The 24,193-nt window shown below is 40.6% G+C and overlaps 1 protein-coding gene across 6 annotated transcripts in view; it reads left to right on the plus strand.

Annotated features, from left to right (window-relative positions):
- Window positions 1-24,193, plus strand: part of DGCR2 (DiGeorge syndrome critical region gene 2) — an 85,619-nt gene that overhangs the window by 22,210 nt on the left and 39,216 nt on the right. For 4 of the 6 annotated variants that reach the window (XM_044989839.1, XM_044989835.1, XM_044989840.1 and 1 more), the window contains one exon: window positions 17,387-17,419. The exons of the other annotated variants lie outside the window; for them this stretch is intronic. In XM_044989839.1, coding sequence (XP_044845774.1) covers window positions 17,387-17,419 — 33 coding nt within the window. The remainder of the gene's footprint in view (window positions 1-17,386; window positions 17,420-24,193) is intronic. 6 annotated transcript variants of the gene reach the window in all.

Here is a 24,193-nt window from a genome sequence, read left to right on the forward strand (position 1 = left end):
TAGTCATAATTTTGAATCTTCTTGGTTTTGCTTGTTTGCATCATAACTTTGACTTTCAGATAAACTGTTTTATGAAACAGTGATGTTGGGAGACCGCCTTATGAGACACAGTTAAAACATAGCTGGATCAAATAGTGTATTCAGTCCCACCAACACAGTTCAGTGCCATGTTGTAACTGGCTTCTCCTGATGAAATTGGTTTTATAGTATAGTAGGAGCTTGTATTAACATTTCTATAGTCCTAAATTTTTTGCATAGGCGAATATACTGTTTTAAAACTAACAAATTAGCTGACAGATGATTTGATTTATATTCAGTCTTTTTACTAAGTGTAATAGTCAGCAGAATTGCTACTTACAAATACTCTGTAGCGATTCAGACTTTCTACATACTCTTGCAGGTTGTGAAATTTGACCCTAAACACTGATGGAGTGAGCATCTGATCATTGTAGTCTTTTAGAAATTCGTGAAACAGAGTGATCCATATTGGATAAGACCATTGAGCCATCTAGTATGACATCACACCTCTCAGTGGCCAATCCCTCATGTTTCTTAGGAAGTTCCTACCTTCATTGCGGTATGTTGCACTGTTGCAAGCCTCTTCTTACATTGGTGCAGTATGTCTACTTCAGGGAGTTTGTGCTGGTGTAACTACACTAGTGAAAACATCCCCAGTGTAGGCAAACCTTGACTCCCCTTGTCTCCTCTTCAAGTCAAACAATCCTAGCTTTTGAAGGCGATAACACAAAGGTTCTCCTATACCTATAACCGTATCCATTTTCCCTTCTCTGGACTCTGATCTGTTGTTTTGAGGTAATCAAAATCAGGTGCAGTATTCCAGATGGAATGTGCCATTAGTTGTTTGTTGAATTTCTTAATCCGATTGTGAATATACCCAAGCACCCTATTTACTTTGAATGCTAATGCTGTGTGGGCAGAAATCTTCATTGAGCTGTCCATGGTGACTCCCACATCTTTTTCTCAAAAAAGCTCACAACTTCAAAGTCTGTCAGTATATACAAGAACTTTAGACTTTTTGCCAGTGTTGTTTTCTTTACACTTAATGTCTTTAAATTACCAGCCACAAACAAAGCTCAAACTGTAATGGTGTAAATGAAATAATCTTGCTGTATCCCACTTGTATTGGATCTGATGACTCCAGAGATGCAGACTGGAAAAGACTTACTCACTTAAGTGAAAGGTGTGTACGAAGTTCACTTCATATTGCCTTAAAATCAAAGGTGTTGGAGGCACAGTGCTTTTATTGGAAATCAATAACAGGCTAGGAGATGCATGTTCTGGGGCCAGGTCCACCTTTATTAGGGTGGTGGTTGGGGGCGGGGGACAGTTCTGGAAAGGCTTTGGAATGCTGAGGACTTCAGTCTTCCCAACAATGCTTCTCCTGTCATTTTCTGAAGGCTCCTGTGTTGCAGCAACTGTCCCATTGATTTAGGAAGGATGGCTGCAGCTTACGTAAGACTGTTCTCAAATAACCAAAAGGGTGTTTACAGAGCAGTATGAGATTTCCTACCTTGGGCAGAAGGTGCTGCTTGCATAACTCAGTCCATTCTAATCACACAGCTTTAATCTATTGTGTTAATTCTAGACTTGCCTTGTGCCCCTGTTGTTGCTATAGAATATTTAAAAAATAGAGACTAAAAACTTTCCTTATTTTCTCCAAGCCCTCACAAGTGCATAATCTTTTTAAAGCAACCTCGCAGAAAATAGTTTGAAGGGACCTACATCTTGCATCTGGTGTGTTTTTGGTTTTTGCAAGTTAGTACTAAGAGTCAAGCCAATTAGAAGTAGCATCAATGGTGTTATCTTCCTAGGGTTGTTTATAAATTTGTTTTAGGCTATTGTGGTGACCCATGACTTCATCAGGCACTCTTAAAGCACTAGACCAGGAGTAGGCAACCTATGGCACGGGTGCCGAAGGCGGCATGCGAGCTGATTTTCAGTGGCACTCACACTGCCCGGGTCCTGGCCACTGGTTCAGGGAGTTCTGCATTTTAATTTAGTTTTAAATGAAGCTTCTTAAACATTTTAAAAACCTTATTTACTTTACATACAATAATAGTGTAGTTACATACTATAGGCTTATAGAAAGAGACCATCTAAAAAAGTTAAAATGTATTACTGGCACGTGAAACCTTAAATTAGGGTGGATAAATGAAGACTCGGCACACACTTCTGAAAGGTTGCCGACACCTGCACTAGACATTAGGCCTATCCTTAGACACTTGGGAGGTTTTCAAAGGCAAAAGGCAGTTGGGTGCCTAACTGCCATCAAAATTCCATGGGAGTTTGGCACATAATAGTACCTTTTGAGACTCACCTAATATTTTGTACATTTTTAAATGTACAACAAAATAACTATAAGGCACTGATTAAGTATTCAAGGGGCATTACTTTTTTTTGCTCCGGACAGTACTTGCATTATTGGCTGTGTATTTTTAAAAGCCAAGGATGTGGACTTTGAAGTATAAAATATCAGAATAGTCCATTTATTAGGGCTGTAAAACGATTTAAAAAAAAAGTCACACTTAATCAGTTTTAATCGCACTGTTAAACAGTAATAGAATACCAATTCAAATTTATTATAAATATTTTTGTATGTTTTTCTGCATTTTCAAATATATTGATTTCAATTTCAACATAATGCAAAGTGTACAGTACTCACTATTATTTTTATTACAAATATTTACGCTGTAAAAATGATAAAATAGTATTTTTCAATTCACCTTATACAAGTACTGTAGTGCAGTCTCTTTTTCATGGAAGTGCAAGTTATGAATGTAGAATTTATTTTTTACATGGCTGCACTCAAAAACAAAACACTGTAAAACTTTAGAGCCTACAAGTTGAAACATGAAGGGGCATACAAATGTTTAGCATATCTGGTATGTAAATACCTTGCAGTACCAGCTACAACAGTGCCATGCGGATGCCTGTTCTCATTTTCAGGTGACGTAAATAAGAGCGGGCAGTATTATCTTCCGTAAATGTAAACAAACTTGTTTGTCTTAGCGATTGTCTGAACAAGAAGTAAGAAGGAGTGGACTTTCTAGAGGAAATAATTTAATGTTAAAATCTTATGTGACTGAGCTAATTAGCATTAGTTAAAAGACTTGCCAGTGCAGGTAGTTTAATTAAAATTTGATTTCAATCTTATCGTTAGCTGGGAGGTTAAAATTTTGATATGCTTTGATGCAGGCTTACTGCAGGTGGGTGAATGTTGCGCTACGGTTTGCCTTACGCATATGCTGACACATGACGTGCATTTAAATCACCGAGAGTTTAATTGTCATCCTCTCCTATGTCCCAAACAGTTTTATAGATCTTAACATCACTTTTATAATTTGACATTTTTGTATTTAATGTACTAACACTAAAATGTCATAGATATGAAATACAGAATTGATCCCTTTCTTAGATGAAGAAAGCTAATCACAAGACATGTTAAAATTGTTTATGAATGATCACCCATATTTGTGTATTGTGTAGAAAAAGTGGACTTTTTTGACTGAATGGTTTTTACCCTCTTTTCCAGTTGAATTAAATACGTTCTGCAGATACTAGCCAATCACAAAATCTGCCTGGGGAAGGATTGTTCCTTGGTTTTACTCTGTTTTAGGGAGGCCTCATTGCCAAAAGCAGCATTTCTCAAACTGGGGGTCCCGTTCCCAAAGGGGGTTGCAAGGCTATTGTAGGGAGGTCATGAGATCACAAAAAATATTCCTGGAGGGAATGGGAAAGAGGTACAGCATAGAGGTGATGTGTGGGGAGGTATGTGGGGTCAAGTGCCTCCCCCCACCCCAGATTTGCCTGCTTGTGGGGAGGGAGAGGTGCTCTGTCCTCCTCCCCCTGTGCTTGTCCCCTGGCACACTGAGCCCCTGTCCCTGGCAGCCGGGGCTGGTTGGGGAGTGGAGGGGGCGGGACCAGCTGCTTCTCACACTGGCTGCTCTGGGTCACTGCTCCGTGCAGTGCAGCAGCTGCCTGAGAGAGCCTGGTTGGGACGGCGGTCCACCCTGCCTCCAGGTTGGGCCTGGCTGCCGAGGACAGGGGCTGAACGCCCCCTCTCCACCGGCACGTTTCTGGCCCGCTTGGCCCCAGTCTCCAGCAGCTGGGGGAGGGGAGGAGGGAGTGGGCTGCCACCAGGCTCTCGCAAGCAGCTGCTGCACCGCACAGAGCAGCGACCAGGGATGTAAATAACATATAAAAATAATAACCATGTAACTGATTAAAATTCTGTTGGTTACCCAGTTAAACGTTTACCCAGGGAACTAGGGGTGCTGCAGCACCCCCACGTATTGCGTGGGGATCCCTGTCCTGTATCCCAGCGGGCCCGAGTGCGGATCTCGACAACCAGGATGGACTCTGGCAGCCCGGAGGCTGATCAGAGCGCAGTGATGCAGCAAACGTTATTCCACTCGCCGAGGTGGAGTACCAGCAGCGCTGTAGCTGTGGAGTCAGAGCGTTCTATGTGCCTTGCCAGTGTGGATGGGTAGTGAGCTAGGGCGCCCAGGGCTCCTTTATTGCGCTGTAACTGGCAAGTGTAGCCAAGCCCTAAATTTGATATGAAAGATGGAGAAACCCTTAGCTAGGTCCCCACTCAATGTATGGAAAAATATATAGTGTAAGGCTTGAATTAGCAAATCAATTCTCTGGAATTAATCTTGTTTGTTTTCTTGGTTTTGATCTTTATTTGTAATGCAAGAGTTGTAACTAGCTCTAGAATCTGTCTTCATGAGTAATGCCTCTTAACTTTTGAGCTCTCTTTTTCTAATATGAATTAGATAATATCTTGTAACTTAATCAAAGAAGTTTGTTATCCTGAGAGATGATTATAGCTGACTTTTTCTACCAAGTTTATTACCGTAATTATAGCAAAACTTCTGTTTATAGTCTGTTTATGTTTATCCAATAGAAAATTGTCTATTTCATTTATCTTCTCGTTGTGGGATACAGATTATAGAAATAGCTCAGTGGCAGGTATATTATGGACTAAATAATTGACTGAAAATTAGTGTTTATAAAGTGAATTGAGTGTTCATGAAAAGTGCAAGATTGACAGCCCCAGAGAAGGAAGTATCAAATCCTCTGAAGTAGAGCGTGCCTCTCTCCTAATCTAGAAAGACCACCTCTGCTAGTGGTGATTGTTGAGATTCAGTGCTAACCATGCTTTGTTCTCTGAGATTGTCTACAAGAGAACCAACTGTGGTGGTAGGTTTTTTAGCGTAGACACTTATTCACTGAGAAGTGGACTAAGCCCCTGACTAATTTGTCTCTTGGAATAAATACTGGATTATAACTCTGCTAAAACCCTGGGCTGAAGTTTAACCTGCAACCTAGAAATGGTATGCTCTGTGATCTCCCAGGCCAGCGATTTCCAGAGACTCCAATGTCTAGGGTGACATTTTAACCTATTGTCTCTTAATTAAAAAATCAGTCTGCTAACCCTCTATGAGGTAACAAATACCATTAAAATGCTGTTAATTGTATGGAACTTTTGAGAAAATGAACTAGATATTGTAGAACAGGACAGCATACAGGACTTGATGGCCATTAGCATAGTGTTTTTTTTTTTTTTTTTTACTCTGGTCACCCTGACATCATCCGTTCCATTCAAGTCACAGTTGTCATGTTTATTGTTTATGGTACTTAAATGAAACATTAATTCATTTCCTAATTAATTTTTTTAAAAATATTGACTTACTACTTGGTCATACAATAGAACAAAATATTCAGTAAATAGGTTCAGTTAATTTTACTGGCTTTTATCCCTTAGTACTTGACCGTTTGTAGAGATGGTTGACCATTGGAAAGTGTGTCTAATAAAATATTCAGTCAATACTAGTGGAATTAGTCAAAATTTATTCATCAAATGCTATTTGACTGCACTTACTACATCTCTCACTTTTCTATGTCTTGGCTTCCCGATTTCAGTCCACTGCTCCCCCCCCCCCCCTTCTCTCTAATGGATCACAACGTGTCTTCTCCTGAGTAGTCATCTACACTCATGTGCGCTACCTCCTTGCCATGGTCAACCATGCCTTTCTATCCATGAGATAGGACTACTGTATGCACTCTACATTGGGCTAGACCTTAAAATCATTTGGGAAGTAAAGCTACTGAAAAAGGCATCTATGTTAAGTGATGTTTCTCTCGGAATGCACATCTATTCCATGTTCTGTACTGGCTGGCACTTGTTTTTGGATGGAGTTTAAGGTGTTCTTTTTGAATTCTAAAGCCCTGAATGTTTTGGGTTTCACCAACCTTAGGGTATGTCCATGAAGTGATTGCAGCTTGTATAGAACATGCCGGACTATTGGTATCAAAGAAGCTACGGTAGCGCTTAGCTTCTTGAGTAATTACCAAGCCTTCTGGGCAGGCTTGTAGAGCCTTCACTGAAGTCAGTGTGGCTGCAGCTTCACTGCTACTGGTACCTGAGCTAATTAGCTTAAAATGCTAGCTTGGGTATGTCTAGGGAATCTGTAGTCACATCCTCTGATTGCAGTGTAGACAAACCAGTAGAGACCACCTTGGGTGATCCCACAGTTGCAGTCATCTGAGGTGCATGAGTTAGAGAGTCTTTGGTTTAAATTAGAAGGAGCTACAGGTGATGTTCATGGTGAAGGATACTTGACCCTGGAACTCACCTCTTCTTCTTGTTCTACCAGAGCCTGGATCTGATGACTTTCAGGGCTTAGTGCGAGACACTGCTGTTCTTGTGACTTTTTATGGGATTGGAGGGTTTTGAGAATGGTGTTAGGCAGATGGCTAGAAGGAGCCTCTGTTGGCATTAAGTCGGTATAGTTCTATAGGTTTGGATTTCTACTCATCTAAGATGAGAGTCCCTTGTCCAGGCTAGAATAAAAGGGGTGTGTGTGTTCTCCAGCATGTTCTAGCTAAGATGATCTAACAGTCTAACTAGATAAATCACACTGCTGCTAACACCTGCTTAGCTGGTTGAGTGTAAGGACTTTTAGAACATGTTGGTTGGAATATTAGCTAACACATCATTTTTTCATAGTCTAGGATAGGTATTAGCACAACTAAGTTATAGGCCGTTATTTTTCTACTGTGAACAACTTACCTAATGAGATCTTATGAGTTTTTCTTACCACTGTCATTTAGAGTTGCAAAGTGCGTTGGCTCTGTGATCTTTATCTTATTAATTTATCTGCTTAGCTGTGCAGGTCTTGGAGAATGATTTGGGCTATATTTCAAAAGTACTGCTTAGTCACTAAATACAGTAGCAGAACAGAAATGTTCTCTGTAATATAGAATCATAGAATTCAAGATCAGAAGGGACCATGATGATCATCTAGTCTGACCTCCTGCAAGATGCAGGCCACATAAGCCGATCCACCCACTCCTTTAGCAAGCGACCCCTGCCCCATGCTTCGGAGGAAGGCGAAAAACCTCCAGGGCCACTGCCAATCTGCCCTGGAGGAAAATTCCTTCCCGACCCCAAATATGGCGGTCAGCTGAACCCCGAGCATGCGGGCAAGACTCTCCAGCCATACCCTCTGGAAAAAGGTTAAGAATATCATATCATTGACCCATTGTACTATTTACCAGTGTGGCACTTAATTGACCTATTGACTAAGCCCGTTATCCTATTATACCATCTCCTCCATAAACTTATCTAGCTTAATCTTAAAGTCATGGAGGTCCTTCGCCCCTACTGTTTCCCTCGGTAGGCTGTTCCAGTATTGCACTCCCCTGATGGTTAGAAACCTTCGTCTAATTTCAAGCCTAAATTTCCTGACTGACAATTTATATCCGTTTGTCCTCGTGTCTACATTAGCACTGAGCTGAAATAATTCCTCTCCTTCCCTGGTATTTATCCCTCTGATATATTTAAAGAGTGCAATCATATCTCCCCTTATCCTTCTTTTGGTTAAGGAAAACAAACCGAGCTCCTCAAGTCTCCTTTCATACGACAGGCCTTCCATTCCTCGGATCATTCTAGTGGCCCTTCTTTGTACCCGTTCCAGTTTTAATTCATCCTTCTTAAACATGGGAGACCAAAACTGCACACAATACTCCAAATGAGGTCTCACCAACGCCTTATATAACGGGACTAGCACTTCCTTATCCCTACTAGAAATACCTCGCCTAATGCAACCCAAGACCGCATTAGCTTTTTTAACGGCCACATCACATTGCCTACTCATAGTCATCCTACGATCAACCAGGACTCCCAGGTCCTTCTCCTCCTCCGTTACTTCCAACTGGTGCGTCCCTAGCTTATAACTAAAATTCTTGTTAGTCATCCCTAAATGCATAACCTTACACTTCTCACTATTGAATTTCATCCTGTTACTAATACTCCAGTTTACAAGGTCATCCAAATCTCCCTGGAGGATATCCCGATCCTTCTCCGAATTGGCAATACCTCCCAACTTGGTGTCATCCGCAAACTTTATCAGCCCACTCCTACTCTTGGTTCCCAGGTCAGCAATAAATAGATTGAATAAAATAGGACCCAAAACCGAACCTTGAGGAACTCCACTGGTAACCCCCCTCCAACCCGACAGTTCCCCTTTCAGTACTACCCTCTGCAGTCTCCCCTTTAACCAGCTCCTTATCCACCTCTGGATTTTCATTTCGATCCCCATCTTTTCCAATTTAACCAATAATTCCTCATGCGGTACCGTATCAAACGCCTTACTGAAATCCAGATATATTAGATCCACCGCATTTCCCTTGTCTAAAAAATCTGTTACTTTCTCAAAGAAGGAGATCAGATTGGTTTGGCACGATCTACCTTTCGTAAATCCATGCTGTAATCTATCCCAGTTGCCATCGGCCTCCTGCTCCGTAACCACTCTCTCTTTTAAAATTTTTTCCATTACTTTGCATACTACAGATGTTAAACTAACAGGCCTGTAGTTACCCGGGTCACTTTTTTTCCCCTTCTTGAATATAGGAACTACATTAGCTAATCTCCAGTCAAACGGTACAATCCCCGAATTTAGAGATTTATTAAAAATCATTGCTAACGGGCTAGCAATATCACTCGCCAATTCCCTTAATATTCTAGGATGAAGATTATCCGGGCCCCCCGATTTACTTCCGTTAAGCTGTTCAAGTTTGGCCTCCACCTCAGATACCGTAATGTCTACCCCCATATCTTCATTCCCATTGGTCCCTCTATCACTATTCCTTAGCCCTTCATTAGCCTCATTAAAGACCGAGGCAAAATATTCATTCGGATATTGTGCCATTCCAAGATTATCCCTAATCTCCACTCCGTTTAAAGTTTTAAGCGGTCCCACTTCTTCCTTCTTGGTTTTCTTCCTATTTATATGGCTAAAAAACCTTTTGCTATTGGTTTTAATCCCCTTCGCTAGGTCCATCTCCACCCGTCGCTTTGCCTTTCTCACTGCATCCCTACACCCTCTGACCTCAATAAGGTAGGTTTCTTTGCTGATCCCTCCCATTTTCCACTCCTGGTATGCTTTCTGTTTTTTCTTAATGACCCCTCTAAGACGCTTGGTCATCCAGCTCGGTCTAAAACTGCTACCTACGAGCCGTTTTCCCTTTCTCGGGATACATGCCTCTGACAACTCCTGCAATTTCAACCTGAAGTAACCCCAGGCGTCATCTGCCTTTAGATTCCTAAATATGTTGGTCCAGTCCACTTCCCTAACTAGTCGCCTTAATTTAGTAAAGTTAGCCCTTTTGAAATCGTAAACCCTAGTCTCAGATGCAATATTGATTATCCTCTCATTAATTTTGAAACGAATTAGCTCATGATCACTCGAGCCAAGGTTGTCCCCTACAACTATTTCCTCAACAAGGTCCTCATTACTCACCAAAATCAGATCTAAAATGGCATCCCCCCTCGTTGGTTCAGCAACTACTTGATGGAGGAATTCATCAGCTATTACGTCTAGGAAAAGCTGAGCCCTATTGTTATTACTAGCATTTGTTTCCCAATCTATATCTGGGAAGTTAAAGTCTCCCATGATCAAGCAGTTCCTATTAGTGTTTACCTCCTTAAAAACATTAAAGAGCTCTCTATCCGTCTCCAAGCTAGATCCCGGCGGTCTATAGCACACCCCAATCACTATCCCGGGTGAGGCTCTGGTAGTTTTTTCCTTACAGAGGTTGGAAGATCTTGCTGGAAATTTATAGGAGACAAAGGTAGGGGTGCTGCTGCAGCAATACTCAGACAAGCCTACTTGGGACCCTGGGGATGTACTCAGGCAGTTACTCCATGCTGCTGTGGTTTCACTGCTATTGCATTTGAAGCTAACTAGATCAAATCTAGCTCTCATATGTCTACAGAAGCTGCAGTCACACCTGGGATTGCAATGTAGGCATACCCAGTGACTCAGTAAGAAGCATTGCCCCCTGCCTCTGGTGGTATCTGGGAAAGAGTAGAACACTAGGATTTCTGTGCTGCCACTTGGACCTGGCTGAGGGGGCTTACACTCTTGTCAGTCTCTGGATAATAAGTGTTTTAATTTGAATCTGCCTAAAGGAGGCAGCTCCTTTTTCCACATTCAGAACCTTCTGGTTGCTTTAAGAGTTATGTCTCCATAATTCCATCCTTTCCCATAGTCTCTCAAGTCTTCCTTCCCTGTGAATAACACCAGTGTCTTCTGTGCTCATAACGTTACCAAGCATCAGCAGAACTACACTAACATGATTCTAACAGCTTCATTTTTATTCATGCTGCTCTGAACTTAACCTCACCAGTCTTAAATTCACTTTTCTGTTGCTTGATAGACCTGTGTGCAGCAACAGTTGTACTGGACCTTTCTTCAGACTCAGGAAGATAACACTGCATCCAGTACTTGGTTCTTTGCAATCTTACAGACTAAAAGCTTTCTTGCTTGTTTTTTTTGGTTTGTTTTTGAAGAATGAAGGCTTAAACTCTAAAGCAGTGGTTATCACACTTTTTTTTTCTTTTTCACCACTGGAAATTGCTGAGGATCTTGGTGGATCATTTAATGATCTTTCCAAATGTAGTTTGTACTGTTAGCTAACTATTGTAACATGCTTTGGATAAAAGTGCTATATAAAAAAACCCTGATAATTATTAACTTTTTTGTTGTACAAATAAAAGCACACAACTCATATTTTAATATCCGTAGCCTTACCTTTCTAATGCAATGGATGTGCCCTCTCTCCCCTGCTGCGGCAGCCCCCGAGTTGAGGCTGGGAAGGGGGGGGTCTCTTCCCCCACCACAGCAGCCACAGAGCTGAGGCTGGGAAGGAGGGGGGGGCTCTTTCCTCCACCACAGCAGCCACAGAGCTGAGGCTGGGAAGGAGGGGGGGGCTCTTTTCTCCACCACAGCAGCCACAGAGCTGAGGCTGGGAAGGAGGGCCGTCTCTCCCGAGCAGCCGCAGCCCTGGAACTGGGGAAAGTTGCCTCTTTCTCTGGCCACCACAGCCCTGCACATCCCAAATTCCCCACTCCCCCTCTTGTCACCCTCTCCCACTTACCCCCTATTCCCCCAAAGGCCACCACCTCACCTTACAAGTGCGTCTTCTCCAGGGTCCAGGCACCTAATTAGTGGAGCCACGCCTGCACGGCTCCACTAATTAGGTGGGTGGCCCTTCATTCTCTCATGTGCGGCCACCCAGGCGTGCATCTTAGAGGGAACTATCTGCTGACCACCTGGATGGAACTCGTCCGCAGACCACAGTTTGAGAACCTCTGCTCTAAATACATTGATAGCTTAAATCTCTGAGCAAGCCAGGGCAAAATTTCTGCATGCTACTGATATGGATTTTTTTTCAGGCCCTGTTATAAATTGTCAGCCCTCTGTATCTTAACATTTTCACTAAGCATAACATGACTGTAATAACAAATTATTTAACATTTATAGTGAGGTAGTGCCTACAAACCATAAAGATTAGGCTAGCACAAACATAATGAGTGATAGGCCTGGCCTCAAAGAAGCTTGGCATTAAGTTGATAGTTACATAATGTGGGGCCTGGTAGCCTTTTGTATAGATTTCTATGTACTTAATGCAGGGATCAGCAACCTTTGGCATGCGGCCCCGCCAGGGTAAGCACCCTGGCGGGCTGGGCCGATTTGTTTACCTGCTGTGTCCGCAGGTTTGGCCGATCGTGGATCCCACTGTCCGCAGTTTGCTGCTGTAGGCTAATGGGGGCTGCAGGAAGCGGCACGGGATGAGGGATATGCCGGCCGCTGCCCCCATTGGAATGGCGAACTGCGGCCAGTGGGAGCCACAATTGGCCGAACCTGCGGACACGGCAGGTAAACAAACTGGCCCGGCCAGGCCGCGTGCCAAAGGTTGCCGATCCCTGACTTAATGGATATGGCATCTTTAAAAGACCAGCCAATTATATTGGTGGTTTCAAACACACAATCTTTAAAACTCATTATTACCATGATATTTCATAGGTCTACACAGGATTCTAATATCTGGAAGAATAAAGTGAGTGGCTCGAATAATCTGGATATATGTAGTTGTAACTAATATTGACTACATTCCTATCATGTTAGGGCTTAATTTAAGCAGTGGAATGCTATTCAGAGCATGAACCATTTGCTACAATTTCTGTCATGTATTGGATCAGCTAGCTTGTAAAGGAAAGAATACTCACTTTCATATATACAGAGTCAAAATAACATGTTTCTTTGTAACTTAGTTTTGGACCCTGCTTTCAAGTGTTCTAGAACTTTCCTGCTAAGCCTTTTATGTGTGTGTGTGTGTGTGTGTGTGTGTGTGTGTAACAAATATTATGAAAAATTAGAACAAATGATTTTTCTTTAGTGTAACCAACATTTGAATGTTGCGGATATATGTATGTGCACTTATATTGTGGTATACATCCTTTAGATCAGAGGCTTTGAACCTTTTTTCACTTGTGGACCCTTAAAAGAAAGTTGAATGGAGGTGTGGACCCCTTTGGAAATCTTAGACACAGTCAGTGGAACCCCAGGGGTCTGCAGACCACAGGTTGAAAACCACTGTTTTAGGTATAGGTTTAATACTGTTTGGGATCTTGTATGAGGTATTCTCTTACAATTATACCTGTTTAGTATTAGAATGTCCTTTTGGCTTTGGAAGTTGGGAATAGTTTTAGTGGTTTAAACTGATGATTCCATAGAGTAGATTTGAAATGCCTGCTTTCACTTATCATTTGACTTATGGGCTAGCTCATGCCCTGATTCAGGAAGGTATTTGTGCTTAACCTTAAACTCTTGAGTAGTCCTGTTAAATTCATTTGGGCTTCTCATATGCTTTAAGTCTAGGCATATGCTCCAATACTTGCTAAAAGCTTTTTAATTTGTGCCTGTCTTCCCCCTCCTTTCCCCCCCGGACTAGAAACATCTCTTCCCTTGAGGAAACAAATGGATTGCTCACCCATATTCCTAATAAACTCTGAAAGCGTTGTTTAATATTGTATGATAACTCTTAGTAATCCTGGGCTGCTTTGTTAGTTCACATGCTGGAATTTTGTAAATCATGTTTCATTTGAATGTACTCCATATTTCCTTAATCTCAGATTTTTACACAAGTGCCATTCATCTAATATTTTGAAATTAAGTTTTCCATTTCTTTAGAGGCAATTTCTCAAAGATCTGTACATTAGTATTGCTCTTTTCTGACTAATTGTATTCTGTTGTGGAGTCCCTATGCTTCTGTTGAAGTTATTCTTTACTTAGCAAAAATGACTAAGTACTATCAGCTTTCACTTCTAAATGGTTATAGGTAAAAGTTTGGCTGCATCTGAAGTGCACTGGATTGACCCTTAAAATAGAATTGAGTGGTTAGGGGAAAAAATGGACTATCCTGCAGTGCATGTCTTGTAAATATGCCAATTGTGAACATATTGCAAACAATCAGTAAAATAGGATGTTTTGGTGCCCTCTGATGGGTAATCTATAGCTCTCTACTTTCTCTGGCTGTCTTTCAGAGGTGTTTGCAACAAACAGCTTTTGTGGAAAACACTGTCAGAAATTGAGGAAAAATTAATGTCCCTCTGCCCAAATGATCCCTGTTTGTCATGCTGGGGGCTGATGGTATCAACATAGGGTCTAGAATAACCTTGAGGGGACCAGGTTAGTGGAGAGCTAGTGTTTAATTTGTCCCAGAAGGTGCAAATAGTTCCTCCAAATTTAAGAGGCAGAGGCGAGAGTCTGTGCCCAAAACTTACTTTGTTCTCTGCCTGTCTGTTCTGAATGACCCCTTCCAACTGGAAACAATTAAAAAAAGATCTAAAAGTGTGTGTATGTTGATCTAAGACTTTATAGCACTCATGTATATAGTGTATCATTCTTGAAAGGGAAATACCAGAGGGCTGCAAGACAATTCTGCCTACTGATTACTAGTGCATTTTTGAAATGGAGTATACTGAAGCCTATCTGTAAGGGTGGATTGATTTAAATCACTGACTTTAATCATGATTTAAGTAATACATTGTAATCTTCTTATGCATTCTTACATTTTAGATATTTTCCTAAAAAAAGGTTGATTATCATTGGTCAGCAATCATTAAAATATGATTTGAAAAAAACAAACAAAAAACCCCTTTATACTAAATTTGGTACTATTTGCTAACCAAGAGGATATACTATATATATACACACTTATTTCAGCAATTTTATAGCTTAAGTTTTTTAATGTTAGAAGATGGTGAATGACACATTTCTTATTTGCTAGATGATTAATTTTTTTACTCATGAGTTGTCAACCACCTGCACTCGAATGGAAGTTGGAATTCAATAAAAAATGCAAAAAACCCATCATATTAGAATTGTTCTTTTAAAATCTACCTTAAATGTGCTGGCTACATTTTAAAAAAAGGTTTATCAAAATGTTTCGTGTTTTAAAAGTGATTTTTTTTTTCTTTTGAAGCAGAGGAAGTATAATCCGTAGTTAATTGTTTCCGATTACCATGTCCAAGATTCTTAGAACTAGTAGTAGAGCTCGTCCTCTCATATCTCATTTTTATTCATAGATTGGAAGATTTCCTGATTGTTTCCCAGTAGATTTTTCAACTTTAAGTGAACTAGCATTATGTCTTTAAACCATGATTCGAGGACTTCAATAACTCAGACATAGGTTAGGGGTTTGTTACAGGAGTGGGTAGGTGAGATTCTGTGGCCTGTTTTGTTCAGGAGGTCAGAGTAGATGATCGTAATGGTCTCTTCTGACCTTAGTCTATGAGTCTATGAACTGAGCTAGTTAAATGAACTGAAATTAAGAAAACTTTCTTGCTATACCTGCAAAAGAGGCTACTGCTGTCAAAAGTTGGTGGTGTACTTCAGCAAACTCTGGCTCAAAGTGTTTGGCCGTGACTTCCACCAGTTCAGGGTCTGACTTTCTTTAAAAGTTCAGCAGTTAACATTAAATGAAATGGTAAATTAAACACAAAAATATCAATTCTAATTATTATAGTAACTTTTATAAAGACCTAAACTTATCATTTCGAAATTATAAATTTATTTAAATCAAATCCGACTTAAATAAAAATATCTATTTTTATCCATCCTGCTGTTTTGGTCTATATTGTCATTTGGGTTGTACAGAAAAAAAAATTATACTTTTAACAGCATTCCTTATTGAATAAAATTTCCAACTTCTTGAGGATGCCAGTGCTCTTGTCCTCCTTCACTGAGGGTATGTCTACACTACGAAATTAGGTCGAATTTATAGAAGTCGATTTTTTAGAAATCGATTTTATACAGTCGATTGTATGTGTCCCCACTTAAGATCATTAACTCGGTGGAGTATGTCCACAGTACCGAGGCTAGCGTTGACTGAAGAGCATGTAGATTTAACTGTGACAAGTTATCAGTAGAATTGTTAGCATTCTTTTCAAATGTATGTTAGGTCATATGCAGAATACATATAGAAATACAAAGTACCACTTATGTATGCATGGCACTTGCTTTTAAACTTCTAGAAACAAGATGTATGTAATATGTAATGGCTATGATTTTCAAAAGTTATTGGTGATTTTGTGTGTGTATTAATATGTAATCCTTAGCCAAATTATTGGCTAAGATCAATATTTGAGTAAGCACATGCTTAGTTCCTATTGATGTTAATAGGAGCTAATCATAGACTTGAAGTTAAGCATGTGCTCAAGTGCTATGCTGAATCGGAGCTGAAGCATCTGCACACCTTGTTTTAATTGAGAGCCAGCTGGAGTCTTCAGACCAGTATGGCGAATGTTGCATCTCTTTTAAAAGTGATAGTGCTTCAAGCTCTTCTTTTTCTGAGCTGGTAACTTTGCTAGATTTCAGTATGATGCAAATTTAAAATAATTTTTAATAAGGTTTTGAAAACTGAATTATCTATGTATTTATCACATACCTTTTTGAGTCATGTGGCCTCTGGTATTTTTTTATTGGAGACATAATTTATGACTTGATTAAAAGGAAGTAATTGGCCAAACTTAGATACCGAGTTGAGTTTGGATGAAACCGATCTCAAAAGGCAGGCTGGTAGGTGAGGGAGAATTGAGATATTAACTTCAGAGAAGCATTCTTGTAGATAAACAACTTTCTGGTCTACAAGGGATCCATACTTCTGAAGCTGAAAAAGTAAGAGTGCTGTTGTAAACTGGTGGAATAACTTGGCAGAAAGTCCTAGAAGGATTCTTCTGCCAGAGATAGTGATTATAATTAGTAAAATAATGTAATATTAGAAAGTATATGCTCCCTAGACTGTACAATGGAAGGGGGAAGATGAGCTGGAGTTAAGTACTTCTTCACTAAAGAGCAGATAGTGCTCCTGCCATTCAAACAACTTAAAATACATTTGAACTAAACTGGAAAATACAAGTTACTTGCTTTGGGATTTAAAGTAACTGATTCTGGTTAGCTCAACGTGGTGTTCTTGAGAATTGTGCTTAAGGATGTGACCTTTTAATGTTCAGGCTTCAGTCTAGTAAGAATAATGTAGGGAAAATGTCCTACATAGTGCAGAAGAGTCAAATCAGACGATACAAAGGCCTCTTGGGGCCCAAAATACTGTATTTGTAACTGAGGAAAGGGGTCAATTTACTGTATGAAATTTGTGAAACTCTACCAGCTTTTGGATTAAACAAAATAACCTTTTTATTCATGAATTCCAAGAACTTGCTAATGTTAAACTGTGACCCAGTTCCTGCTACAAGTTCTTTCCTCTCACGTAAAGACCTAGATTTCAGAGAAATTAGGTGCTTGTGATTGGATTACATACACTGGATCCTAAATTTTCTACTGTGTGTCATTGACTTGAAAAGTAGTACTTGGTCGAGGGAGATAAAAATTTCCTGCCATCTTGTGTAAATGATATTGTTTTAACTTACTGACAATTTTATCCTTTATTTCTGGTGTTTGATCAATTACGTTCCAACTGTTTTGTAAGTTTTCTTTTAAATTTCAAATTACAGGTTCACGACTAGCTCTGGCAAGACTTCTTTCAGGTGAGTGTCTCGTCTGGACAGATTACATTACTTAATACATTGACCCAACAGGCTCTCTCTTCTTGGACTCATTAGGCTTTTGAAGTTTAATATTGGGTTCCATGTATTCCTTTTATAACTGACTTGAAAACTAAATTAATATTCCAAATTCATTTTTTCCCCCTATTTCCTATCTACCTCACCCCTCATGCTTACTCCATTGGTCATCTCTCAGCTATTGACAAGCTGTTGCTATTCCAGAAAATGTACTACCATAGCTGATGAGCATTGATATTGTCTAAAGGACAGAGTTTGTTCTATTTAGAAGTATGCTGATGAATTGAAAAGCCATAGTGGTGATTGATAGGGAGGAAATGTGGCTTTGTAGTGAGTATGGAACTGGTAGCCAGGACTCATTGGTTCTGTTTCCAGCTGTTGCTGACTTGAACTCTGACCTTGGTGTTGCCAGATTTGCCCATTACTTTGGGATACGCTCATTTATTAGGGTTACTCTTCTGGGGCGGGGGGTGTTTCTGTAATTCTATCAGTGTTCTGCTAATGTCACTTGTGCTCTCATACAGAGCTCTACTTCTCCCTTCTGCAAGTTCCCTCCCAATGGAGCCATCCTGCAGGACCTCGGTTCCCCAGGGCTGGGTTCTTCCACACACACACATGCACGCACGCGTCTGAAAGGACCGGTTTAATCAGCACTCCCAAGCTGACTCCTAATATGTCCTTGGACTCAGCAGGCTGGGTCGAGCAGCACTTCCAAGCGGCCACCCTCATATGCCCCAGGTTCAGCATGTCCCTATCCCCACTTTCATGTTATAATTCTTCCAGTACTAGGGTGACCAGCTGTCCCGATTTTTTGGGGTCTTTTTTCTTATATAGGCTCCTGTTACCCTCCCCCCCCCATACCTCCTGTCCCGATTTTTCACATTTGCTGTCTGGTCACCCTATCTGGTAGTAACCCACTTGATGAGCAAACCCCACTGGATTTTTGGGCACTGCAGAGATCTTTAGCTTAGTTATGAGGAGTGTTGCTGCAGAGCGAACGGGGAAGCCAAAAAACACCTACGAGGGGTGGCGGGGTAGAAGAGAGAGAAGCAACCAGCTTAACCATGAAAGTTATTTATTGCCAGTTAATAACAATACACGGGGAGCCAAACAAACACAATAGTTATATTAAATCAAACTTAAATTTGACTATAAAAGTCAGGTTTAGAAAACTCAACTGTAACTGTTCACAAAAATCCAGGTCAGAAGGCTATACCTAGAGAGAGAGAGCTGGGTTCTCACCACTTTGTGAAGCTTGACTTGATCAGGGTTTCCAGGTGGTGGTGGTAGCTAAGGGTTCAGAGTGTTGGAGACAGGCAGAGTCCCTAGCACGATCAGTCAGGAGAAGATGAAGTCCCAGTGGAACTGATGCAGATTTTGGATCCAGGCATCAGAGCACTTACTTGAGCAGGGGGTAGGGGCTTTTGTAGGGGGAAAAAGAACAATGGTTCAAGGGAGAACACTATATTTGTGGGTAAACTGATGTCTCAAGGGAGTATACCAAAGTGTGTGTGTGTGTGTGTTTTTTTTTTTTTTCTTCAGGTTAGACAATAGGAACTACTCATTCCTGGCTATGGGCGGTGTTCCTTTAAGGGAGCTCACCATGCAATTAGGCAGCTTCAGTATTTTGGATACCAATAAAGGATTTATTACTAGAATTGGTCTGATAACTACTGAGCTGGGTGTGTGCAGGCATGGGTTCATTAACATCTGGAGCAGAGATTCCCCATCATGCACTGCTTCCCTGCTTTTCTGGTCCTGTAGTCCAGTGCGGTTCTTGCCTTGGAATCTCTGTTCTCCATTCTGTATGCTAATGGAGATGCCTCCCTGTCCCATCTTCGATGCATATGAAGCTAGGAGAGTTTTCTTAATCCTGTCACCCTGGTCTGGAGGGGTTTAGGTGTCTCTTCCACTGCCTTTTCATTGCTTTTTGTAAGTGTTTTTTTTCTCTTTCTTCTGATCGGCTTTTGTTCAAGCAGAGGCTGGGGTGGGGGGATGTCTTTTGTGAGTCAGACAGGCTGAGTATTGTGCTCTGGTTCCCCCAAGACCACAGAGCTGATTGGGCAACATATTTAGCCTATGTTACCTTTCTTTTCTTCAGTTTACCTGCTTGTAAAAAAGATATACTACTTAATAAGGGTTGTTGAGGCTTGATGTTTAAAAAGTACTGTCTTTATACAGTCCCTTTATTCAGTGTTCTGAAGGTATCTTATGTATGTGTGATTTTTGTGCTTCATGTTTTTTAAGTCTATTTCCACATCCTCAAAATTAAGGGAAAACCAAACACTCATGAACCTTCTGTCCTATTATAGAATCATAGAATATCAGGATTGGAAGGGACCTCAGGAGGTCATCTAGTCCAACCCCCTGCTCAAAGCAGGACCAATCCCCACCTTTCCCCGCCCGCCCACCCAGATCCCTAAATGGCCCCCTGAAGGATTGAACTCACAACCCTGGGTTTAGCAGGCCAATGCTCAAACCATTGAGAGATGTCTGTTAAAACTGTTTTCATGGGCTATTTCTAGCACCATTTTTGTCTTTTTGAGGACAAATGTAATCAGAAATCCATCCAAAACAATTTAAGCTACTGTCTACATTTCACGTTCTAGCACAGTGATTGTGTTTGACCCTTGTAAGAAAAAGGATCCTGCAAGAACAATAATCATGCTTGTGAGGTCACACAACATTTGGCACATACCCTAGCCCAAAGATGTCTGTCAGATTAAGTTTTTTACAGCTAAAACTTCCCAAAGCAAACTCAAACAGCAAGCCCTACATACAAAAATCCCTCCCATATTCATCCTGACACTGTTTTTATCTCCTTCCAAAGAAGTCTGCAAGCTCTCTTCCTGGGTTTAATGGCCTAGCAGCACTGCTAAAGTAGTGCTTAGCCCAGGGATGGGCCAACTTTTTGGCCTGAGGGCCACATCGGGGTTGCAAAATGATATGGAGGGTGGGTAGGGAAGGCTGTGCCCCCCCCAAACAGCCTGCTCTCTGCCCCCCTCAGAACTCCTGTCCCATCCAACCGCCCCCACTCCTTGTCCCCTAACTCCCCCTCCTGGGATCCCTGTCCCCTGACCGCCCTCCTGGGATGCCATGCAACCCCTTCCCACCATGGGGGGTGTGCTGGTGCTTAGCTGCCCGAGTGCCCGGCCCCGGGGCCCCCTGTTGGAGGGTCTGTGCCAGAGCACCCTGTGTTCACTTGTAAATCTGCCCCTGAGTCATGCCGCCCGGCTGGAGCCAGCCACGCTGCTGTGCTGCTGGCATGGCGAGCTGAGGCTGCGGGGGAGGGGGGACAGCAGGGTAGGGGCTGGGGCTGGCCGGGAGCTCAGGGGCCGGGCAGGATGGCCCCGTGAGCCGGAGTTTGCCCACCTCTAGCTTAGCCCCAAAAGGAGAGAAAACGGTAGACTCCTTCAGCGAGAAGTCCCATCTAGTCCACTTTGGCTGGAGGTTTGTGGAAGATGAGAGGTTTTTAAACGTGTGAAATATTGGGCTAGAGTTGGTATATAGAAATGCCACTTGTGTGAAGAAGGGGGAGATCCACAAGACAGACAACCTGGGTATTTCTGTGCTGTCTATACTGGTGTTTGTACATCACAAATGCATTCTCCATACTTCTTAGTTAACAATGGGACTTGAAGAAATTACTTGATACTGTGCACTTGCTTCTTGAGATAAAGCACTTTTTCTACATATAGACTTTTTGTTTATAATCTCCAAGATATTAAATGCAAAATAAATACATTTTTCTACTTGAATGGTGGAAAGTATTACTTCTAAAAACCAGCAAACTTCTTTAACCAGTTCTACATTTTACTGAGCACTCTATCTTGATCTGTAAAGGAGGGAGAATTGAGAGGAATAGGGGGAAGTAGTACAGAAGATATTTTTTCTAATATTACCATAATTAAGCATATTGTTGATACTGTATCTTGGATATTTGATATTTCTAGTATTTCAGTCTTGCTATATTTGGTTTCCCCAGGGTAAGCACAGTTTTGTTTTTGTTTTTTGAAGACAAGTAAAATATCTAGTGTCCCTCCTCCCACCATTCTTAGTAATCATTATCGGGTTGCATGCAAATACATAAGGGATGAGAGGGATCAGTTGTTTGAAAAAATCACATAAACATAACTGGTTTTAAAAGTGTGCAGTGATTAAATATGTGCATCTAGAGCAATTAAAATGTTGTGACAGCTGCTATCATGTCTTCAGAAGAACCTCTGTATGATGTAGGATATGTAGACATAATCTCCTACTATGACCTAATGTAGTTGAATCAATGTGTTCCATACATGCTAGGCATAATTACCTTTTACAAACGCTCTCGGTGGTCAAAAGATGTTGCACGTCTCTTTGCTAATGGTAATTATTCTTCAGAGGTGCAAGGGAGTTTTATTATTACATTTCTGGTGAATTATTTCCCTGGCCTTTGCAGCAAGGGACTAGGATTCCCTGAAGCATTATTTAGTTTTGTGCTGTTATGACCTAGAAATAGGCTGTCAGTCAGATAGGATTCTTGATTTGAATCTAGTGATTAGTACTTACACCTTGCATGTATGCCTTGCTTTTAAATTCTAATTTTGGCGCAAGTGTTCAGTTTCCCATTGGTTCAGTATCTTCTTAGAAAGAAAACATTCAGTCTGTGCAACCAATTCATTCTGTCTGAGTCTTGGTTTGGTATTGAACACAGTATATAGCACTGTATATTGGAAAGCATGTGTGTAAAAATGGAGAGAAAGTCAACCTAAGTGCAGAAACGTAAGCTGCAGTGCTAACAAATTCTCTTGTAATTTTGGGGTTATTTTCTTTAATTCAATAAAAACATTTTTTACCAATAAGTTATGTAATTTGAAGGACTGTCTCATGATACTATAGACAGAGTACATATTGATGCCTGCAGCTAAGATTGTCCAAAAGTTTTAATTCTAGAGGATTGTAGATGTTCATAACGCTTTTTACCCCCCACACCCGCTTTTTGGGTTCAGAAATGTCACATTTGATTTCAGCACCAAAGCAAACTTTCTTTAGAAAAATAGAGTTAAGATGTTTGAGACTGCCTCCTGGAAGGAAATGCCCTTTTCTCATTTTAAAAACTATATATACAGTATTTAGTACCCTTATTTTGAACACTTGCTCTGTCATTTTCAGTGGTATTTACCAGAAACTTGGAATTTGGCATGGCTTTAACTGCTAGGTCACAGATGTATCTCTTAGTGGTTTAGTGGAGATTGGTTGTGGTTTGTCGTTATTGTAAGGATTTAAAAAGTCCACTTCTTAGACCGTTCACTGATTGTATTTTTATCAGTTATTGTTTCCACCCTGCACAGAAGTGTGAATGTCTTGCCGCCTTCCATATGGTGATTGAAGGCACATAGGTAAAGGAGTTAGGACCTCCTATGGAGGATGGAGTTCCGTCAGTGCAGGGATGGATTATGTACAGTAATGTGTTAAGTATGGGCACATATCAAAAAGTGAAGATACAGATATTTCAAAGCTTTCATTTGGACAGTATTGTCCAGACTGCATAGTGAATCAGGCAGTTCTGTGTGTTTAATGGTAAGATCACTTTTTTTTTTTTTAAACTTCGAGATGTAGGGAAACAAGGGTTCAGAGTTAAGACTGATAGGAACCTTATTTTTGGCATTTCCAGAGTGCTTCACTGTTTAGTCTGTGTTCCTTTAATATAATTTCTTTGTATGGAATCAAATCGTATTACAATTCCTGCTTTTCAGTTTGAAGCATTTTGTTATGTGGCATTGGTAGTGTGTGTGGCATTTGGAGAAAATATTCATTGATACATTCCGTTGATTATTCTAAACTTACTTTTTTAAAAAAAATTCTCGACTTAGACTTCTAAAATATAGACACATTTGTGATAAATAGTCTAATGTGGGAGGTATTGACACTGGGAAGATAGATATGGCATGTAATTTGCAATCACTTACCTTTCTTGCTTAAATATGTAAAATAGAGATCAAATGAATAATCAAGGCAACATTATATAAACCTAATTATTTAGTGCATTTACGATCCATATAAGGCTGTAATTCCATTGAGTATTTCTGTTGACCTCATAAACTACTTGAGCATTGCTTAAGTAGTTTAATGCCACTAATGACAATATCCTTTTATCTTGGCCTCTGAGTGTATAATTATTTGTGCATAAAATAGTAACGCTTTGGTTCTTTGCTGTTAGTATTGTTCTTTTGCTCCTTCTACTCCTGTCATTGCATCCCTTTTCGCCTCTACAACCGCTCCCATGCGGTGTCCTATAATCCTCATTCTGTTGATTCTGCAAGTCAGACAGAGATTTCTCTTGTTACACAGTGCAGTAGAATATCTTAATTTACATCCCGCATGTGTGGTTTGCATTTAAACAAAAGTACTCAAGAATTATTTATTTTTATATATATATTAAAAAAAAAAAACTGGTGTGATAAAGTGCAAATTAAATTCTCCCACAGCTGCAGATTAAGAGTGATAGAAACTTGTGGCTGGCTAGAATGTAAAGGGTTTGTTTATTTTTTTTTTCAATTTAATTTCTGCAGCATTTCCATTCACAAAATTACCATCATCTCCAATGCAATGCCACATTTGCAATGGCAACAAGATATTTCTGACATCAGCACTAAAATGATGAAATAAATGTCAGTAACTTAGTGAAATGTGGACATAGTACCATAAACTTATGAATAGGAATATTGGGAAGTTTCAGCCCTACTGCTTAGATTAACT

Source organism: Mauremys mutica, chromosome 16 (assembly GCF_020497125.1).
Source record: "Mauremys mutica isolate MM-2020 ecotype Southern chromosome 16, ASM2049712v1, whole genome shotgun sequence".
Classification (NCBI taxonomy): domain Eukaryota; kingdom Metazoa; phylum Chordata; order Testudines; family Geoemydidae; genus Mauremys; species Mauremys mutica.